Source organism: Phocoena phocoena, chromosome 11 (genome assembly GCF_963924675.1).
Source record: "Phocoena phocoena chromosome 11, mPhoPho1.1, whole genome shotgun sequence".
Lineage (NCBI taxonomy): Eukaryota > Metazoa > Chordata > Mammalia > Artiodactyla > Phocoenidae > Phocoena > Phocoena phocoena.
This window is the reverse complement of record NC_089229.1, coordinates 25615822-25633342: the sequence shown is the minus strand read 5'-3', so window position 1 is coordinate 25633342 and position 17521 is coordinate 25615822. Positions and strand designations below refer to the sequence as shown.

At 41.3% G+C, this 17521-nt stretch overlaps 2 protein-coding genes across 2 annotated transcripts in view; one reads left to right on the top strand and one right to left on the bottom strand.

The window, feature by feature from the left end:
* FGD6 (FYVE, RhoGEF and PH domain containing 6) overlaps window positions 1–3886 on the bottom strand; it is a 105059-nt gene extending 101173 nt beyond the window's left edge. The window contains exon 1 of the mRNA XM_065887413.1: window positions 3871–3886. Coding sequence (XP_065743485.1) covers window positions 3871–3886 — 16 coding nt within the window. The remainder of the gene's footprint in view (window positions 1–3870) is intronic.
* Window positions 3887–4489: 603 nt separating this feature from the next.
* The window catches only part of VEZT (vezatin, adherens junctions transmembrane protein), a 70601-nt gene continuing 57569 nt past the window's right edge, over window positions 4490–17521 (top strand). Inside the window, exon 1 of the mRNA XM_065886683.1 lies at window positions 4490–4541. The gene's annotated coding sequence lies outside the window, so the exon portion shown is untranslated. The remainder of the gene's footprint in view (window positions 4542–17521) is intronic.

Below are 17521 nucleotides of genomic sequence, written 5' to 3'. Positions count from 1 at the left end.
GCGATGAAGAGTGGCCCCCGCTTGCACAACTAGAGAAAGCCCTCACACAGAAACGAAGACCCAACACAGCCAAAATAAATAAATAAATAAAATAAAATAAAATAAATAGTATAGATGGTAAATTTATGTTAGGTGTATTTTACCAAAACTAAAAACAACAAACAAAAAAACCCCGTCTCATTAATCTTTTACTTTCTGAATCTTAGAGCCTTTTCAAAAGCTTCAGTGTCATTTACCCAACCAATTTTTGCTATTTTAGTTCAATCATTTTTCATAAATCTCTGTTCTTAGTGTCCTAGAAATTCAATTAACTATATGAATTATGGTCAATTACCAACAGATATAGCACAGCATCATGTACCTAACTGCCTCAACACATACTCACTGAATTAAACAAAGAACTGCGAGCTTTGGCTTAGCTAACCGTGTATTGGAGGAGGCCAATAACATAACTGGGTGTGCCTCTGTGGAGAACTGGTTGCCTCAGTTTCCTTACTTGCAAATGAGGGAGCTGAACAGATCTCTAAAGCCTAAATGATTCTGAGATGATAACTTCAGGAGATATATGCTTCAGGAGAACCCTTAGATTCTCTAGCCACTTTGCCCTGTGTGATTTTTCTTCCGTGTACCTCCCTCTGTCTTCACCACTAGAAGGCAAGCTCCAGGAGGGCAGGTACTTTGTCTCTTTGCTGTATCCCCAATGCTAAACATAGGGTCTGGGAACAGTCAGAGCTGCCACATACGCAGTCTTTACTATGTCTCAATAACAAGATATTTCTTTAAATAGAAATCAATATCCACTTAAATGTAGAATATTTTGAAAAGTTAACAGGAATCAACTTCAATAGGATTACTGAATGAGTTCTTCTTTTTTAAAATTTATTTTATTTATTTATTTATGGTTGCGTTGGGTCTTCATTGCTGCGCACAGGTTTTCTCTAGTTGCGGCAAGTGGGGGTTATTCTTCTTAGTGGTGCGCGGGCTTCTCATTGTGGTGACTTCTCTTGTTGTGGAGCACGGGCTCTAGGCGCACGGGCTTCAGTAATTGTGGCACGTGGGCTCAGCAGTTGTGACTTGTGGGCTCTAGAGTGCAGGCTCAGTAGTTGTGGCGTACGGGCTTAGTTGCTCCACAGCATGCGGGATCTTCCCGGACCAGGGCTTGAACCAGTATCCCCTGCATTGGCAGGTGGATTCTTAACCACTGTGCCACCAGGGAAGTCCCTAAGTTCTTAATTATTAGAAGGAACAAGTGTTCAACTAAGTCATAGAATAGCAATATTTGAAGTCTTTCATCATTATTATTATTTTTATTTTAAAATTATTTCTTTATTTTTTAGTGGCTCTATTTTGAAAGAAACACAGCTCAAAAAATAACAAGCCTTTATATTACGGTCTGCTCCAATGTCAAACTCTTGAAATAAGTGCAGGATGTCTGGAAATGGATCCAGCACCTTTGGATATTAATACTGTATCAACAGTCAGACCCAAAGCTTTTTAGAGCGCAGCAGCAAATCTTTTATTTACACAGCTGTTTGGCTCCAGGGAAAAATAAGGTAAGAAAGTAAAGCACTAGTACCATTTTACTAACAATTACAAACACACTCATCATCTATTACACACAGATGGCGGTGGTCCACGTGCAACACTTTCTTAGCTATTGGACCAGCCAAAAAGCAAAGCACAGCACATGTACACGGAGACCTATACATGTTCAAAAATATATTTCTATAATTATCTCTCCTTTTTTCATATACTGATTAGAATAATTCTAAAACCTCTATTGTGGGCCTACTCTTTCACAGACACAGAAAAACAAAGCAAGCTCTTCTTCAGGATACATATATCTTAGATGTTCTACATTTTTCTTATTGCCTTAAATTAAGCCAACCATCCCAAATACCACAGATTAGAGTCCGTGTAAACAAACATCCCCTCCCCCAACTTCAAATAACATTCCTAAAGTTTTAATGAATTCTGAATACTGTTCCAAAGAGCATCATAAACAGCTTGTAAGAATGATGAACACATAATTTTAAAAGAATAGGATACAAATAAAACCCCAGTTCTTTTCCATATTCTCCATTTAGACATGAGAAAAAATAATAAATCTTAACAGATGGGAGAATGAAAAAGTAGTTAATGCTTCTCAGCAAGCCGTGCTAAAAACCAACTAACTCAGCTAAACACAGGAAGTGTCCCTCTTTTAAACACCACAAAAATGTCTGTGGACTTCTTTAATTATAAAGTTGATAAAATATAAAAACAGTTTGCATTATTCGAGGGTCATTCAAATGAAAGAATAATAAAATTCCAGACTGAGACCTAGATCCGGTTTACATATTTAAATGTAGAATTAAATGCTTCTGTATGGGTTCATTATAAACTGTTAGGACTGGAACTGAAAACTGATACAAATAAGGTATGAATTTTAAATGTGTCTGACACTGGAGAGGAGAGTTAAAGTTGGCTGGAAGGATTTTAAAATCTCCAACCACTTTAAATTTAAATTAAATTAGACTTGTTCCTTAATAAAACTTAAAGTGAGGCACAGAAATTTAGGATGAAAATAATTCACCTCATGTAAGTAGAAAGCCTCCCTCTGGTAAGGAAAAGAGTTTATAAATAACATAATTCCCAGTACACGATGACATACCTCCTGTACACACATACAGCATCAAAAAGGAAAGATCCACAACATCTTCCTCAGGAATACTATTACGGGAACACTTCATCCCTTGCTTTCTTATTCCTATTGGCTAAACTTCTTGCCTCGTTAGTTGTAATCTGATTACACCTAGCCGTACAACCTCCAATATATCTAGGCTTTAGAAAGAATACAAACCAGAATATTTAGAGCGCTGTTTGACAGTTACAAGATGCAGGAATTTAAAATAAATGCCAAGAAAAGCTAAGAAAACTTAATCTGATACTTACATGCTGGTTCTAGAAGTAACTGTGGTGAAGCTTTACACTATTTTACTATAAAATGTCTAATGAAAGCTTATTTATTACAACCTGGGCAAAAATGTTTCTTAATACTGAATACGTTATTAAGTTCTGGCTTAAAAAGTAACCTATGTTCTTATAAGTGAACTTAACACCACTTTAGTAATTATTTTGGAAAATAGGAACTGTTCCTTCAGAATGTTTAGAAATACAACGTCCAGAATTCTTCAAAGTCTACACAAAGGTAATACAACAGGCTTTGCCATTTGGATAAAGGGAAACGGCGACAGGAGGCAGACAAAAAATAAGGCTTTGTCTACACTAACCAGGTAGAAATAGGGGGGAAAATCCATTAAAAATTGGATGAAGATGAACCAAAACCTTGGCATCGGCAATTCTACTCCTCTGCTCCTCAGGTAACCGGGGTAAACCACCAAAACAGGAGTAAAAATGTCTAAACCTCTTTACTTAATAAGGGTCAGGGTTTCCTGTCGACATTAGGGGTTAAAGCCGCTCAGCCTAGTCGCCGAGTTCAACACTCCGGGAACACTGCCCTTTCCTAGAATAACTGATTTCTTAACATGGGAATCTAAACTATTTTCATACGCAAAGGCAAAGTCGCTCAAATTTCAGGAGAGAAAAGTAAACGCCCTCTTTACATTTCCCGTTTCACCTGGCGCTAAGAGCCCCCAACACGGTCTTCTTTTAAAAGGAGGTCCCAAGAGACACACTATTTCCAAAGAGCCCCTCTTGGCACGAAGGGACGAAAAAATCAGGCAGCAAACACCGTCTCCTCCGCACAGTCCTGAGGAAAGGTTGAGGGAATATCAATAACCCATCCCGGAGGACAAAGTTGCTCCGAGCCCAAGACCTGCAGCGCTCGCTACAAACTTTCCAGCGGGCAGCGCGAGCGCCGTCACTTACCGGCGGCAGAAGTCATGATTCCCCCGTGCAGCTCGCTTCCCCGCTCGCCCCCCTCAATCACCGCTCCCCTTACAGTCCATTGTTTCAACAGTTTGGGCAGAAGAGAAAAGCCCCGGCAGATCCCACATTCCGTCCCGCGGCCCCGAGGCGCAACCCCAGCGCCGCACAAAGGACGCGGCCGGCTCCGGGTACCCGGCGGCGCTCCCGGGCGCGAGCCGCCGGCGACGGGCGGGCGGGCACGAGCGCCGCCCAGCCGAGGTCCCGGCAGACGGCCACGCGCGCACACGCGCAGTGCTCACCGCGGCTTCGCCGGCGCGCGCCCTTCTCCAGCTCCAAAAAAAAAAATCAGAGCTCCAGGCGCCCCCTGCTAGTCGCGGCCGTAAAAAGCGGACAAAAGCCCCAGCCTCCTCCAATCAGGGGGCCCGAGTTTCAGCCCATTCCCTCCCCTCCCGCCCACACGTTCAAGCTCAGCGCCAATGAGCGGGCCTGAAAAAGGGGCGTGAGCTGTGAGGCATGCTGGGAATTGTAGTTTTCTGGACTCACGGGACCCGCAGAAACAGACGCTTGGGCGCATGCAGCCGGTTCTCCCGCCTTCATTTCCCATCGTGCTGAGGCGGGTGGCATGGCGGAGAAGGATGACACCGGATTTTGACGAAGAGGTGGTTTTTGAGGTAAGGGGAAAATGGCGGTGCGTGTGAATTGCCTTTGTTTGATTAGGACGAGGGAGAAGGCGAGGAGGCCGGGCGAGAGGCAGATCCCGGGGCGAGGAATCGGGTGACGCTCCTGCCGGCCTCGGTCACCGAATCTCGGCAATTTCCGGGCCTAATGTTGGACGCAGCCTGACAGGTGTAGCCTGAGGCTCTCTCGCCGCGCCCGGCCTCTGCCTCGGGCCCTCCCGGAATTCCCAGCCAGGCCGGTGGACTAGAACCCTGCTTGTTCCTACTCACCCGTACGATTTAGCCTCCCCCTTTTTAGTCCTCGATTTGTTCGGGTCAGTATCCAGAAATGCCTCAGGTCACAGTTCGCGGTCGAGGCGTGGCCCTCGGAATGGAGGCAGCAGGTGCTAGTTTTTGTTTTTGTTTTTATTTTCTTATACCGTGGTTTAAGATCTGTGTGTGGGACCTACTGTGGGTGATTTGGGCCGGGGCATCTCAGCATCTAATTCTTTTGTCCTTTGCTGTTGCGCTAGGTGTAGCTAGTTCTTCTGATTCGAGGCTCGGGTGTGAGGGCTTTTGTGTGGGACTATTTTAAGACGTTCTCTGCCATCTTGAATGAAAACAAAAACAAACAAAAAAACAGTCTAATGTTTTTGTTGCCATTTGTCTATCAGACACAGGTGAAAAGTCACACCCCTGTATAAGGCATGTATGTATACTTTACTAAAATCCATTCATCCGACAAGATTTTAAGAAATTTAAGAAAAGAAACGGCTCATTCCATACCATCAGAGAGCTACGCAATAAATAGTACAGAATGGTAAATGTTGAAATATATACAAACTGTCATTGGAGGATTGATTTGGAAACCGCTGTCTGTTCTTGTGGCCTCGGAGACACTACACCCAGTATATGGATATTGGAGGTGGATCTTGAACTGTGAATATGTTTAGAGAGATGGAAGGGAGAAAATGCATTATAAGGAAAGAGAACAGAGTATCTCAAGGTTGGGAGGTGTGAAAGTACCTGGTGTAGATTTTTCAGGGACTTGAGTGTGGAGTGTCGCTATATAAAGTGGTTTGATGGGGCTGGAATGAAGAAGTAGTGGAAGATAGGGCTCTTTTACCAAAAGGGAGTGCCTGGATTTGAGGAGGTCAGTAGGGAAGGCAAGCACCTGAGTTCTGGAAAGGAGAGAAGAAATAATTGAATAATGGCTTGGACAGATACTTCTAAGGTAAAATCGAGGAAACAGTTACAAGATTGAATGTGGGAGATGAAGAAGAGACAAAAATCTATGTTGCTTAGATTGCTAGAGAGAGGAAAGTGGGTGGATACTTTTTTACCCTATTCTTAGATATCTGAGTATAATAGTAATACATGCTCAAAGAACATTTCATTGTAGAAAACAAGCCACAAAATTAAAATCACTCATTTTCCTACCACCCACAGATGGCTACTATTAACATTATAGTATGTGTTCTTACAGACTTTTTTTCTATTCAAATGTATGTTTGATATTTTTTAAACACAAAAAAATATACCACATAGAATTTTATATGTATTTTTCAGTGAGTCTTTTCCTATTCATTACTCTTTGAAAACAATAGCATAATATCCAATCATGTATGTGTATCATAATATAACTATTTTCCCATTCTTGGTTATATTGTTTCAAAATACAGTTGTAATCAGCACTGACATAAGTCCATCTTTTACTGCATCTCTGATTTTTCCTTATAGTAATTTCTAGAAGGGAAACTAGTGGGTCAAAGGATATGAACATAATTAAGACTTATGCAGAAAGGTTATATATACCTATTCAAGTTTCCATTAGGAGTATTTTCACCAAATCCTCAGCAACAACCTTTTTAGTTTCCTTTGATCTTTGTTAATTTTATAGGAAAAATAGCATTCTGTTGTTCTAATTTAAATTTTGTGCATTTACTGGAAACATTTTTATTTCTTTCTTGAGCATTTTTTTGTATTTTTTGCTCATTTTACTATTGGATGTTAGCTTCTTACGACTTGCATACGTTTTACTTTTCTTTGTTTGTTTGTTTTTTGATGTGAACCCGGTGTAAAGTCTTTATTGAATTTGTTGCAATATTGCTTCTGTTTTATGTTTTGGTTTTCTGGCTGTGAGGCATGTGGGATCTTAGCTCCCTGACCAGGGATCAAACCTGCACCCCCTGCATTGGAAGGTGAAGTCTCAACCACTGGACTGCCAGGGAAGTCCCTTGCATACGTTTTTCATATGTTACTTAACCATACCATACTTCTAGAAATTTTTTTTAGTTTGTAGTTTAATTTATTTGCTTTTTGTCACATACATTAATTTTTATTGCAGCATGATATTCGTAAGAAAAGTGCACAAATCATAAATGTGCAGATTGATGAATTTTCACATGTTGAATACATCCATGTAACCAGTACCCATGTTAAGAAACTGAACGTCAACCAGCACACCAGAAACTCCCTTTTACTCCCTTTCAGTCACTTCTCCCCACCCCAAAGATAACCACAATTCAGACTTGTAATAACTAACTTAGATTCCTTTTGTCTATTTTTATAGTTTACACACTGGGCAATTCCATTTGTATATGCTCTTTTTGCTCTGACTTTTTGCTCTCTGGTTTTGTTTGTTAGATTCATCCATATGGTCATGTGAGCATTTTTTATTTCTCTGTAGTATTCCATGTGAATGCATGACCATTTTTAAATCCACTCTACTATTAATGGTCTTCGGGTGATTTCCAGTTTGAGACTATTATAAACAGTGCTAGTATGAACCTTTTAGTATATATGTCTTATTGAACATATTTCTGTTGAGTATATACTTAGACGTGGAACTGCTAAGTCATAGGAAATACATACATTCACCTGTGTAGATATTGCCAAACACTATTCCAAAGTGGTTGTACCAATTTATATTCCTACCAGCAGTACAGGAGAGGTCCAGTTGCTCTACAGCCTCACCAACACTTGCTAATTTCAGTTTCTCTTTTTACCATTCTGGTAGGTGTGTACTGGTATCTCCTCTTGGCTTTAATTTGCATTTCTCTGATAAGGAAAGGGGGAGTCTTTTTATATGTTTAAGGACCAGTTTTGTATCCACTTTAGTGAAGCCAATTCAAGTTTGTTGCATATTTTCCTTTTGGATTATCTCTTCTTGTTACTGATTTGAAGGAGTTCTTTACATATACTGGATATAAGTCCTTTGTTGGATCTGTGTACCTCAAATATCTCAGGAGGTGTGTGGCACTCTCTTAATAGTGTCTTTCAATGAACAGAAGCTCTTAACTTTATCATAATCCAAGTAAACCTTTTTCTTTTATGGTTAGTGCCTTTAAAGAAGTATTTGCCTCTAAGGTGACAAAGCTTATTTTCTCTAAAAGCTTTATTTTACCTTTTGCTTCTAGATCTGCTATCCGTCTGGAACTGATTTTTGTATGGTATCAAGTAAAGGTCAACATATGTTGTTTTCCCATATGGATGTCTAGTTAACCTGGCATTTTCTTTTTTTTTTTTTCTTTTTTTTTAAGAAGGAATTTCCATCTTCAGGAAACAACTTTATTTATTTATAAATTTATTTATTTTTGTCTGTGTTGGGTCTTCATTGCCGCCCACCAGCTTTCTGTAGTTGTGGCAAGCGGGTGCTACTCTTCATTGCGGTGCGCGGGCTTCTCACTGTGGTGGCTTCTCTTGCTGTGGAGCACGGGCTCGGGGCACGCGGGCTTCAGTAGCTGTGGCACGTGGGCTCAGTAGTTGTGGCTCGCAGGCTCTAGAGCACAGGCTCAGTAGTTGTGGCACATGGGCTTTGTTGCTCCGAGGCATGTGGGATCTTCCCAGACCAGGACTTGAACCTGTGTCCCCTGCATTGGCAGGCAGATTCTTAACCACTGCGCCACCAGGGAAGTCCTAGCCTGGCATTTTCTGAACAGACCATCCTTTCCTCGCTGAACTACAATGTTGCCTTTGTCATAAATCAGGATACCTTGTATGTGTGGCCTTATTTTTGGGTATTCTCTTTTCCATTGGTTAATTTGATCATTCTTGTGCCTATACCACATTATTTTAATTACTTTTTAACTTTATAATACATACTAGTGTCTAATAGAATAAAACCAGCCAGCTTTATTTTCTTTCAAGATTGCTTTGGTTATTTTTAGCCCTTTGTATTTCTGAATGAATTTTAGAATCAGCCTATCATTTTCACTTTAGAAAAAGGAAACTACCAAGATTTGATTGGAATTGCTTTGAATCTATGGATTAATTTGTAGAGACCTGACATCTTTACAGTATTGAATATTCCAATAGCATTTTTATTGCTTGCCTCCTAAATGAGTCAAGCAGCTTCCCATAACTTTCTGTGCTCTAGGACTAATTTTACAAACTGGGAATACAGGGGAGGAAAAACAATTTTCCTTCTACCTTTCGAGTTCTTGGCTGAGACCCCTGTCATAAAAGATAGATTAACAAAAGAAAAACAAAAGTTTATTAACATTGTTAGGAAACAAAATTCAACTGGAGTAAATTTAAAAGATCTTACTGGCTTTCTTCAACGATTCATGATTAGGCAGCGTCCCATCCAGCAGACAGAAAGGATCTTCTTCCCAGGATCTGTAAAAGATGAAAGACTTGTAGGCAGAAGGGAGTGGGACAAGGAAGTTAGGCTAGCAAAGAGTGGATTGGTCAATCCCAATCTCCCAATTCATCCCACCACCACCACCCATCCCTGCCACTTTCCCCCCTTGGTGTTCATACATTTGTTCTCTGCATCTGTGTCTCTATTTCTGCCCTGCAAACCGGTTCATCTGTACCATTTTTCTAGGTTCCACATATATGCATTAATATACGATATTTTTCTCTTTCTGACTTACTTCACTCTGTATGACAGTCTCTAGATTCATCCACGTCTCTACAAATGACCCAATGTCGTTCCTTTTTATGGCTGGGATTGACATATATACACTAATATGTATAAAATAGATAACTAATAAGAACCTGCTGTATAAAAAAATAAATTTAAAAAAAAGAGTGGATTGTTTGTGTCAAGGTAACGTTCTTTTAGGGGATGGCACGGGTCTGTCAGGCAGATTACCTCACTAGTGTTGATTGGGTAGTTCCTGACTGACTGGCTTAAGATTCTATTTCTGTTACCGAACGCAGGTTCCTGTGACTGACACACAGTAAGGCCAAACAAACCGAAACGTCGAAGTTTGGAGCAGAGAAAGGTTTGTTGCAGGGCCATGCAAGGAGAACAGGTGGCTCGTGCCCCCAAAAAACCCCTAACTTCTTGAAGGGTTTCAGCAAAGCATTTTTAAAGGTCAGGGGAGGGGAGGGGCATCCCAGGGTATGTGCTGGCATCTCAGTTCATGCACAATTCTCTGATTGGTTGATCTTGAGGTAACAGGGCAGTTAACGTTATCAATCCTTAGGTACCAGTAGGTCTGGGGGCTACAGGCTCATGATCATCAAGTAGCTAATTTCTTCTATGTGGTGGTGGTTTTAGCATCTGAAAAGTTCAGGAAATATGCATGAAATACTGTTATCTTGGCACTTCTAAGAGGAGCTACAGCAGAAGATATGGGGGAGGGGCTCTGTCCTGGGAAGGCTCCACAGGTCCTGTTCAGTTACATTTTTGGAGAGGCCAAAAGTGTAATTAAGTCTTGATTTGGTAAGGTGGATCTTAGTATAAGTGACTCCATTTGGGGCCTGTTGTCGTATTTTTAACAACACGTATACTGCATATATACATGGGAGATACTGTTTAAAAAAACAAAACGAAACAGAGCTAGACAGTAGTTAAAGCAGTTAAAACATATTTTATTCAGGACATACAATAGGGGGAAAGAGACCTCAGTATAGAACTGGGTTCTATTGCAAATACAGCATGGATAAATGGGAATTTAATTACTAAGAGGAAACACGGGGTCAGGAGGGGTTTTGGCTAAGCCAATATAACGGGATTCTTGGTGATGACAAGCTAGGGTAGTCAGACATTACCTCTGTTACCTCAGACACCAAGGTTTGCAGCAGAGAAAGTTTATTCACAAAGCAGCCAAGGGAGGAGAACAAGTCTGAAATCCACCCTCCCAAAGGTGGGATATTTATGGGGTAAAGGAGCAGGGTGGTCTTAGGTGTGAGGAAAGGTGATTGGAGGTAGGGAAAAAGTGAGGTAGTCGGTGTTCTGTGCAGATATATCTTGGTTACATGCTTCTTCCAGGGATGCATGTTAAAAAATGGAGGTGCTTAGCATGATTTGGGGGTGAAGGTTTTGGCCCTCTGACAATAAAAGAGCATTCATCCAACACCTGTGCAGGCCCAGTGTTAGGGCCCGTGGTCCCAACCAGTCTTAGCTCAAACCGAACAAGAGCTGACTCTAAGTTCCGAAAAAACAACTTAAGTCTCTGCCCCCATTACCATAGCAACCCATACATCCGAGGTGTTATCTGTGGGGTGGTTAAGGTGTCTTGTGGTGTATTACCTAGGCTATGTGAAGCTTGGAGGGTATGCAGTTAAGGAGAGGGGAAAAAACTAAAGCAAGCTGATCAGTGAAGGCAGTTTATAAGCAGAGAGGTTTTAACAAGCTGTTCCCTTATCTGTTGTTCTGTAAGACAAGCTCAAGAATCTCTATTAGTCACCAGCTTCTGTTAACCCTATGGGGCATGATTACACCTAGGGGAATGGTAGAAGATGAGGAACCCAATATTGAGGGTGATCAGTTGTGGCGGATGGGAGACGCTTGCTAAACTGACATACCAGGGTTCTTGTTAAAACTAGATTTTGCAAGGAAGTGCACAGGTAGGCCTAGGAGAAATTTCAGGAGCCTGACTAAAGTTTGATTAAGGAAAGAATCTTGGTCGATACCCAGGGGAATCTAACACTCGATGGCTTGGAATTCAGGCTCAGATAGCATCTATATGGGGGGGAGGGGGTGTAGACCTCTTAGGGAAGAGTAAATGTTTACTTAGGAAAGATAAATGGACCCTTAGAAGAGCAGATGGGAGATACGTAGGACAACATTTGTCTGGGTGTAGCCTCCTCTCCTGTGATGACTCAATCTTCTCTAGTTGATGAAACTCCCAGGGAAGGGATTTATGATAATTGAGTTCCTTTTGGAAGATCTGTCTTTAGGCAGAATAAGGGGGAGAGTTCAGAGAAAGTTTTCCCCTTCATTTGCTGTTTTTCAAGTGCCTACAGCTCAAAATAATCAATATGCCCAATGACATAATTTTGGGGGGCATATTCTGCTACCTTTCAGGAATGATCTATTCCTTGAGGGCATAGCTAAAATTGGCCCTTAAACTGTCTAGGCCAGCAGTCCCCAACCTTTTTGGCACCAGGGATCGGTTTCGTGGAAGACAGTTTTTCCACAGACCGGGCGGCAGGGGAGGGTGGGGGGAGTGGGGGTGGGGTGGGGAATGAAGTGTGGGGATGGTGCGGGTGGTAATGCGAGTGATGGGGAGCGGCAGATGAAGCTTCTCTCACTCGCCTGCTGTGCAGCCCGGCTCCTAACAGGCCACGGACTGGTACTGGTCTGCAGCTCTGGGGGTTGGGGACCCCTGGTCTAGGCCTTTGCTAGGGATATGGGGAATGGATGATGTCCATTGGTTCCTTTTCTTTTATGGTTATTGCTTAGTTCCAGTTTTCTATTTGGGGAGATATTTTGATAGTCTTTTTTTATTCTGAAAGGGAGTGTAATGCAGTTGTCAAAGGAACAGACTCTGGAGTTGGACAGCATAGGAAATCCTAGCTCCAGTACATAATAGTGTGATTTTGAGCAGTTTACTTCTCTGTGTGTCAGTTTTCTCAATATTAAGTAGAAATGACAGTATCAATCTCATAGAGCAGTTGTGAGTATTAAATGACTTAATGTAAGTGACCTAATTAGGTCTTATTACTTATGTTATTCATTACCTCTTTTTTTTTTTTTTTTTTTTTTTTTTTTTTTTTTTTTTGCGGTATGCGGGCCTCTCACTGCTGTGGCCTCTCCTGTTGCGGAGCACAGGCTCCGGGCGCGCAGGCTCAGCGGCCACGGCTCACAGGCCCAGCCGCTGCACAGCATGTGGGATCTTCCCAGACCGGGGCACGAACCCGTGTCCCCTGCATCGGCAGGCACACTCTCAACCACTGCACCACCAGGGAAGCCCTCTAGCTTCTTGAGTTAAAGACTTAAGTACTAAAAATAATTTGTAAGGTTATAAATTTCCCTATGAGTGCTGCATTGGCTGTATTTCATGAGTTTTGAAATGTGGTTTCTCTCACAATTTTGTAATTTCCTTTGTGATTTGTTCTTAATAGGTGATTTAATAGGGGTATGGGCAAGGGATTGATGTTATTGTTAGTGATGATTTTTCTTCATGTGCTCCTCCAGACCCGTAGTTCTACCCTGACCATTATGGAACGCATCACCTGTATTTCCGTGTCCTATGGATTCCATTTAGGTTCAGCCAATGAGAAAGATCTCTTAAATCAGAGGTATCTTAATTTGTTCAGGCTGCTATAACAAAATGCCATAGGCTGGGTGGCTTATAAACAACAAAAATTTATTTCTCACAGTTCTGGAGGCTGGGAAACCTAAGATTCAGGGTGCCAGCATGGTTGAGTTCTGATGAGAGCCCACTTCCTGGTTCATAAATGACTGTCTTTTCCCTGTGTCTTCATATGGCAGAGGGGGTGAGGGAACTCTCTGGGATCTCTTTTATAAGGGTACTGATTGTATTTTTGAGGGGTCCAGCCACATGACCTAAGCACCTCTCAAAGCCCTCAGCTCCAAATACTGATAACATTGGGGATTAGGTTTCAACATATGAATTTTGGGAGGATGCAAACATATAGTAAGAGGGTAGAAGAGAAAGCACTGGAGAGATATTTATATTCCTAGTTCCCTCCCAGCAGGGCTACCATTTGGTAGTGATTGTGTTCCTGTACCTAAAGGCGCAAGTCTTCTTGGGGGACTCCTGTAACTTCATCTCTTTTTTTTTTTTTTTTTGCTGTACGCGGGCCTCTCACTGTTGTGGCCTCTCCCGTTGTGGAGCACAGGCTCCGGACGCGCAGGCTCAGCGGCCATGGCTCATGGGCACAGCCGCTCCGCGGCACGTGGGATCTTCCCGGACCGGGGCACGAATCCGTGTTCCCTGCAACGGCAGGCGGACTCTCAACCACTGCGCCACCAAGGAAGCCCTAACTTCATCTCTTACAGGGCTTCAGTGACACTGCTTCTTTCCTTTGACCTTTAGGCCTGTGGAAGATAATAACTTCCGGCTGTTGCTAGTCCCTGGGTGCTTCACTATCCCCTATTGGTTGCCTCAACCCTTCTTACGCCTTGGTAAATAAATGGTCATTTCATTAAACTCTTTTCAGTTATCCCTTTTGAGTGTGCCATCTGTTTCTTGTAAAGCCTTCCTTCAAGAAGACTTCCTTGGTTAACTTATTTTGTAGCCCCTATTCTATTCTCTAGGATTAACTTTTATCCATTGTCATCCACGACCTTTGGTTTTGCCCTCTGAGAACTTACTCTTCATCTCTTAGCACTCCGTTGCCTCATATGAAATGGGTTTTAAAGTATACCTTTCTTGGGGACTGCATACCTTTCACAGCCTGATTCCTGCTAGTGTAGGTTGTGGACCGAAGAGTTGCTTTAAAGGTTGAATATGAGTTTTTGCAGGGTATTGGTTTCTTTAGCAGTGTAGTTCCCTGAAATGTAGTAGATTTCCAGTCTGTTTGCTTGTATGCAGTTTCATATACAAGTAACCACAGTTAAAGAGCACATTTAGACCAAGCTCTTAAATCCGAAGTCTGTAGATTGTATACTGGTTCTGTTTTGGACTTTTTCAACTTCATGGCATCATCTTCAATAAGAGGCTTGGGTGGAAAGGTATCACCCTTAATTAGATCTTAGCAGCTGGACTGGTTCCCATTATTTTGAGGGAGGGTCTTCGGAAAGGCTTCAGGCCGCCATCTTATTTCCTGCCTTTTGGCTTTTCCAGCCATGAGAACACTGCTCCCCGCCCCCCCATTACCATTTTCAGTCAGCTGGAATCTCAGGCCACAGGCAGAGACACCCTTCTTTTGCAGAGCTGAAAGCTTGTTAGGCACATGGTTTGTCTTTCAAGGTACAAAGTGGCAGTAGTTTTTTAAAATGTTTTGCCATTTGGCTGGAATGGGTCATTAGCTTTTTAACCTGCAATATGTTTCCTTGCCATCTACCATCTGACCTCTACTAAGCCTGTGCAGTGTATTTCAGGTTAACCGTCCACTGTCTCTTACACAACTGCCTCTGCCTTACTGGTAAGCTGGAGAATACATATTGGAATACTGCTTTAGAAACATTTTGCATCCACAGCTTTGTTTACCAGCAAAAAAAAAAAAAAGGTCAGCAAGAAGTGAATCTCTGCTTCCTTCCAAATTGGAAGGAATTTATATCTAGAACCCTAGCTGCAAGATAATTTGGAAAATATCACATTTAGCCTTTCCATCCCTTTAATACTGGAGTCATACTAGGAAGGAATGTAGTATAGACAGTGAACAAACCAGCCCACCATATCCATCATAGGACCTAACCTCCCTTCTCCTAAGAAAATTTAACTGGGATATTTTTATTTTTTAATTTTTTTTAACATCTATATTGGAGTATAATTGCTTTACAATGTTGTGTTAGTTTCTGCTGTATAACAAAGTGAATCAGCTATACATATACATATATCCCTTTATCTCCTCCCTCTTGTGTCCCCCTTCCACCCTCCCTATCCCACCCCTCTAGGTGGTCACAAAACACTGAGCTGATCTCCCTGTGCTATGCAGCTGCTTCCCACAAGCTATCTATTTTATGTTTGGTAGTGTATATATGTCAGTGCTACTCTTCACTTCATCCCAGCTTCCCCTTCCCCCTCCCCGTGTCCTCAAGTCCATTCTCTACATCTGCATCTTCATTCCTATCCTGCCCCTACGTTCATGAACCATTTTTCTTTTTAGATTCCATATATATATGTTAGCATATGGTATTTTTCTCTTTCTGACTTACTTCACTCTGTATGACAGACTCTAGGTCCATCCACCCCACTAAAAATAACTCAATTTCGTTTCGTTTTATGGCTGAGGAATATTCCATTGTATATATGTGCCACAGCTTCTTTATCCATTCATCTGTTGATGGACACTTAGGTTGCTTCCATGTTCTGGCTATTGTAAATAGAGCTGCAATGAACACCGTGGTACATGACTCATTTTGAATTATAGTTTTCTCAGGGTATATGCCCAGTAGTGGGATTGCTGGGTCGTATGGTAGTTCTATTTTTAGTTTTTTAAGGAATCTCCATACTGTTCTCCATAGTGGCTGTATCAATTTACATTCCCACCAACAGTGCAAGAGGCTTCCCTTTTCTCCACACCCTCTCCAGCATTTATTGTTTGTAGATTTTTTGATGATGGCCATTCTGACCTGTGTGAGGTGATACCTCATTGTAGTTCTGATTTGCATTTCTCTAATGATTAGTGATGTTGAGCATACTTTCATGTGTTTGTTGACAATCTGTATATCTTCTTTGGAGAAAAGTCTATCTAGGTCTTCTGCCCATTTTTGGAGTGGGTTGTTTGTTTTTTTTGATATTGAGCTGCTTGTATATTTCGGAGATTAATCTTTTGTCAGTTGCTTTGTTTGCAAATATTTTCTCCCATCCTGAGAGTTGTCTTTTCATCTTGTTTATGGTTTCCTTTGCTGTGTAAAAGCTTTTAAGTTTCATTAGGTCCCATTTGTTTATTTTTGTTTTTATTTCCATTTCTCTAGGAAGTGGGTCAAAAAGGATCTTGCTGTGATTTATGTCATGGAGTGTTCTGCCTATGTTTTCCTCTAAGAGTTTTATAGTGTCTGGCCTTACATTTAGGTCTTTAATCCATTTTGAGTTTATTATTGTGTATGGTGTTAGGAAGTGTTCTAATTTCATTCTTTTACATGTAGCTGTCCAGTTTTCCCAGCACCACTTAATTGAAGAGGCTGTCTTTTCTCCAACCTTTGTATACTCTTGCCTCCTTTATCAAAGGTAAGGTGACCATATGTGCATGGGTTTATCTCTAGGCTTTCTATCCTGTTCCATTGTTCTATATTCTGGTTTTGTGCCAGTACCATACTATCTTGATTACTGTAGCTTTGTAGTGTAGTATGAAGTCAGGGAGCCTGATTCCTCCGGCTCCTTTTTTCTTTCTCAAGATTGCTTTGGCTATTTGGGGTCTTTTGTGTTTCCATACAAATTGTGAAATTTTTTGTTCTAGCTCTGTGAAAAATTCCAGTGGTAGTTTGATAGGGATTGCACTGAATCTGTAGATTGCTTTGGGTAGTATAGTCATTTTCACAATGTTGATTCTTCCAATCCAAGAACATGGTATACCTCTCCATCTGTTTGTATCATCTTTAATTTCTTTCATCAGGGTCTTATAGTTTTCTGCATACAGCTCTTTGGTCTCCTTAGGTAGGTTTATTCCTAGGTATTTTATTCTTTTTGTTGCAATGGTAAATGGGATTGTTTCCTTAATTTGTCTTTCAGATTTTTCATCATTAGTGTATAGGAATGCAAGAGATTTCTGTGCATTAATTTTGTATCCTGCTACTTTACCAAATTAATTGATTAGCTCTGGTAGTTTTCTGGTAGCATCTTTAGGATTCTCTATGTATAGTATCATGTCATCTGCAAACAGTGACAGTTTTACGTCGTCTTTTCTGATTTGGATTCCTTTTATTTCTTTTTCTTCTCTGCTTGCTGTGGCTAAAATTTCCAAAACTATGTTGAATAATACTGGTGAGAGTGGGCAACCTTGTCTTGTTCCTGATCTTAGAGGAAATGGTTTCAGTTTTACACCGTTGAGAACAATGTTGGCTGTGAGTTTGTCATATATGGCCTTTATTATGTTAAGGTAGGTTCTCTCTTTGCCTACTTTCTGTAGAGTTTTTATCATAAATGGGTGTTGAATTTTGTTGAAAGCTTTTTCTGCATCTATTG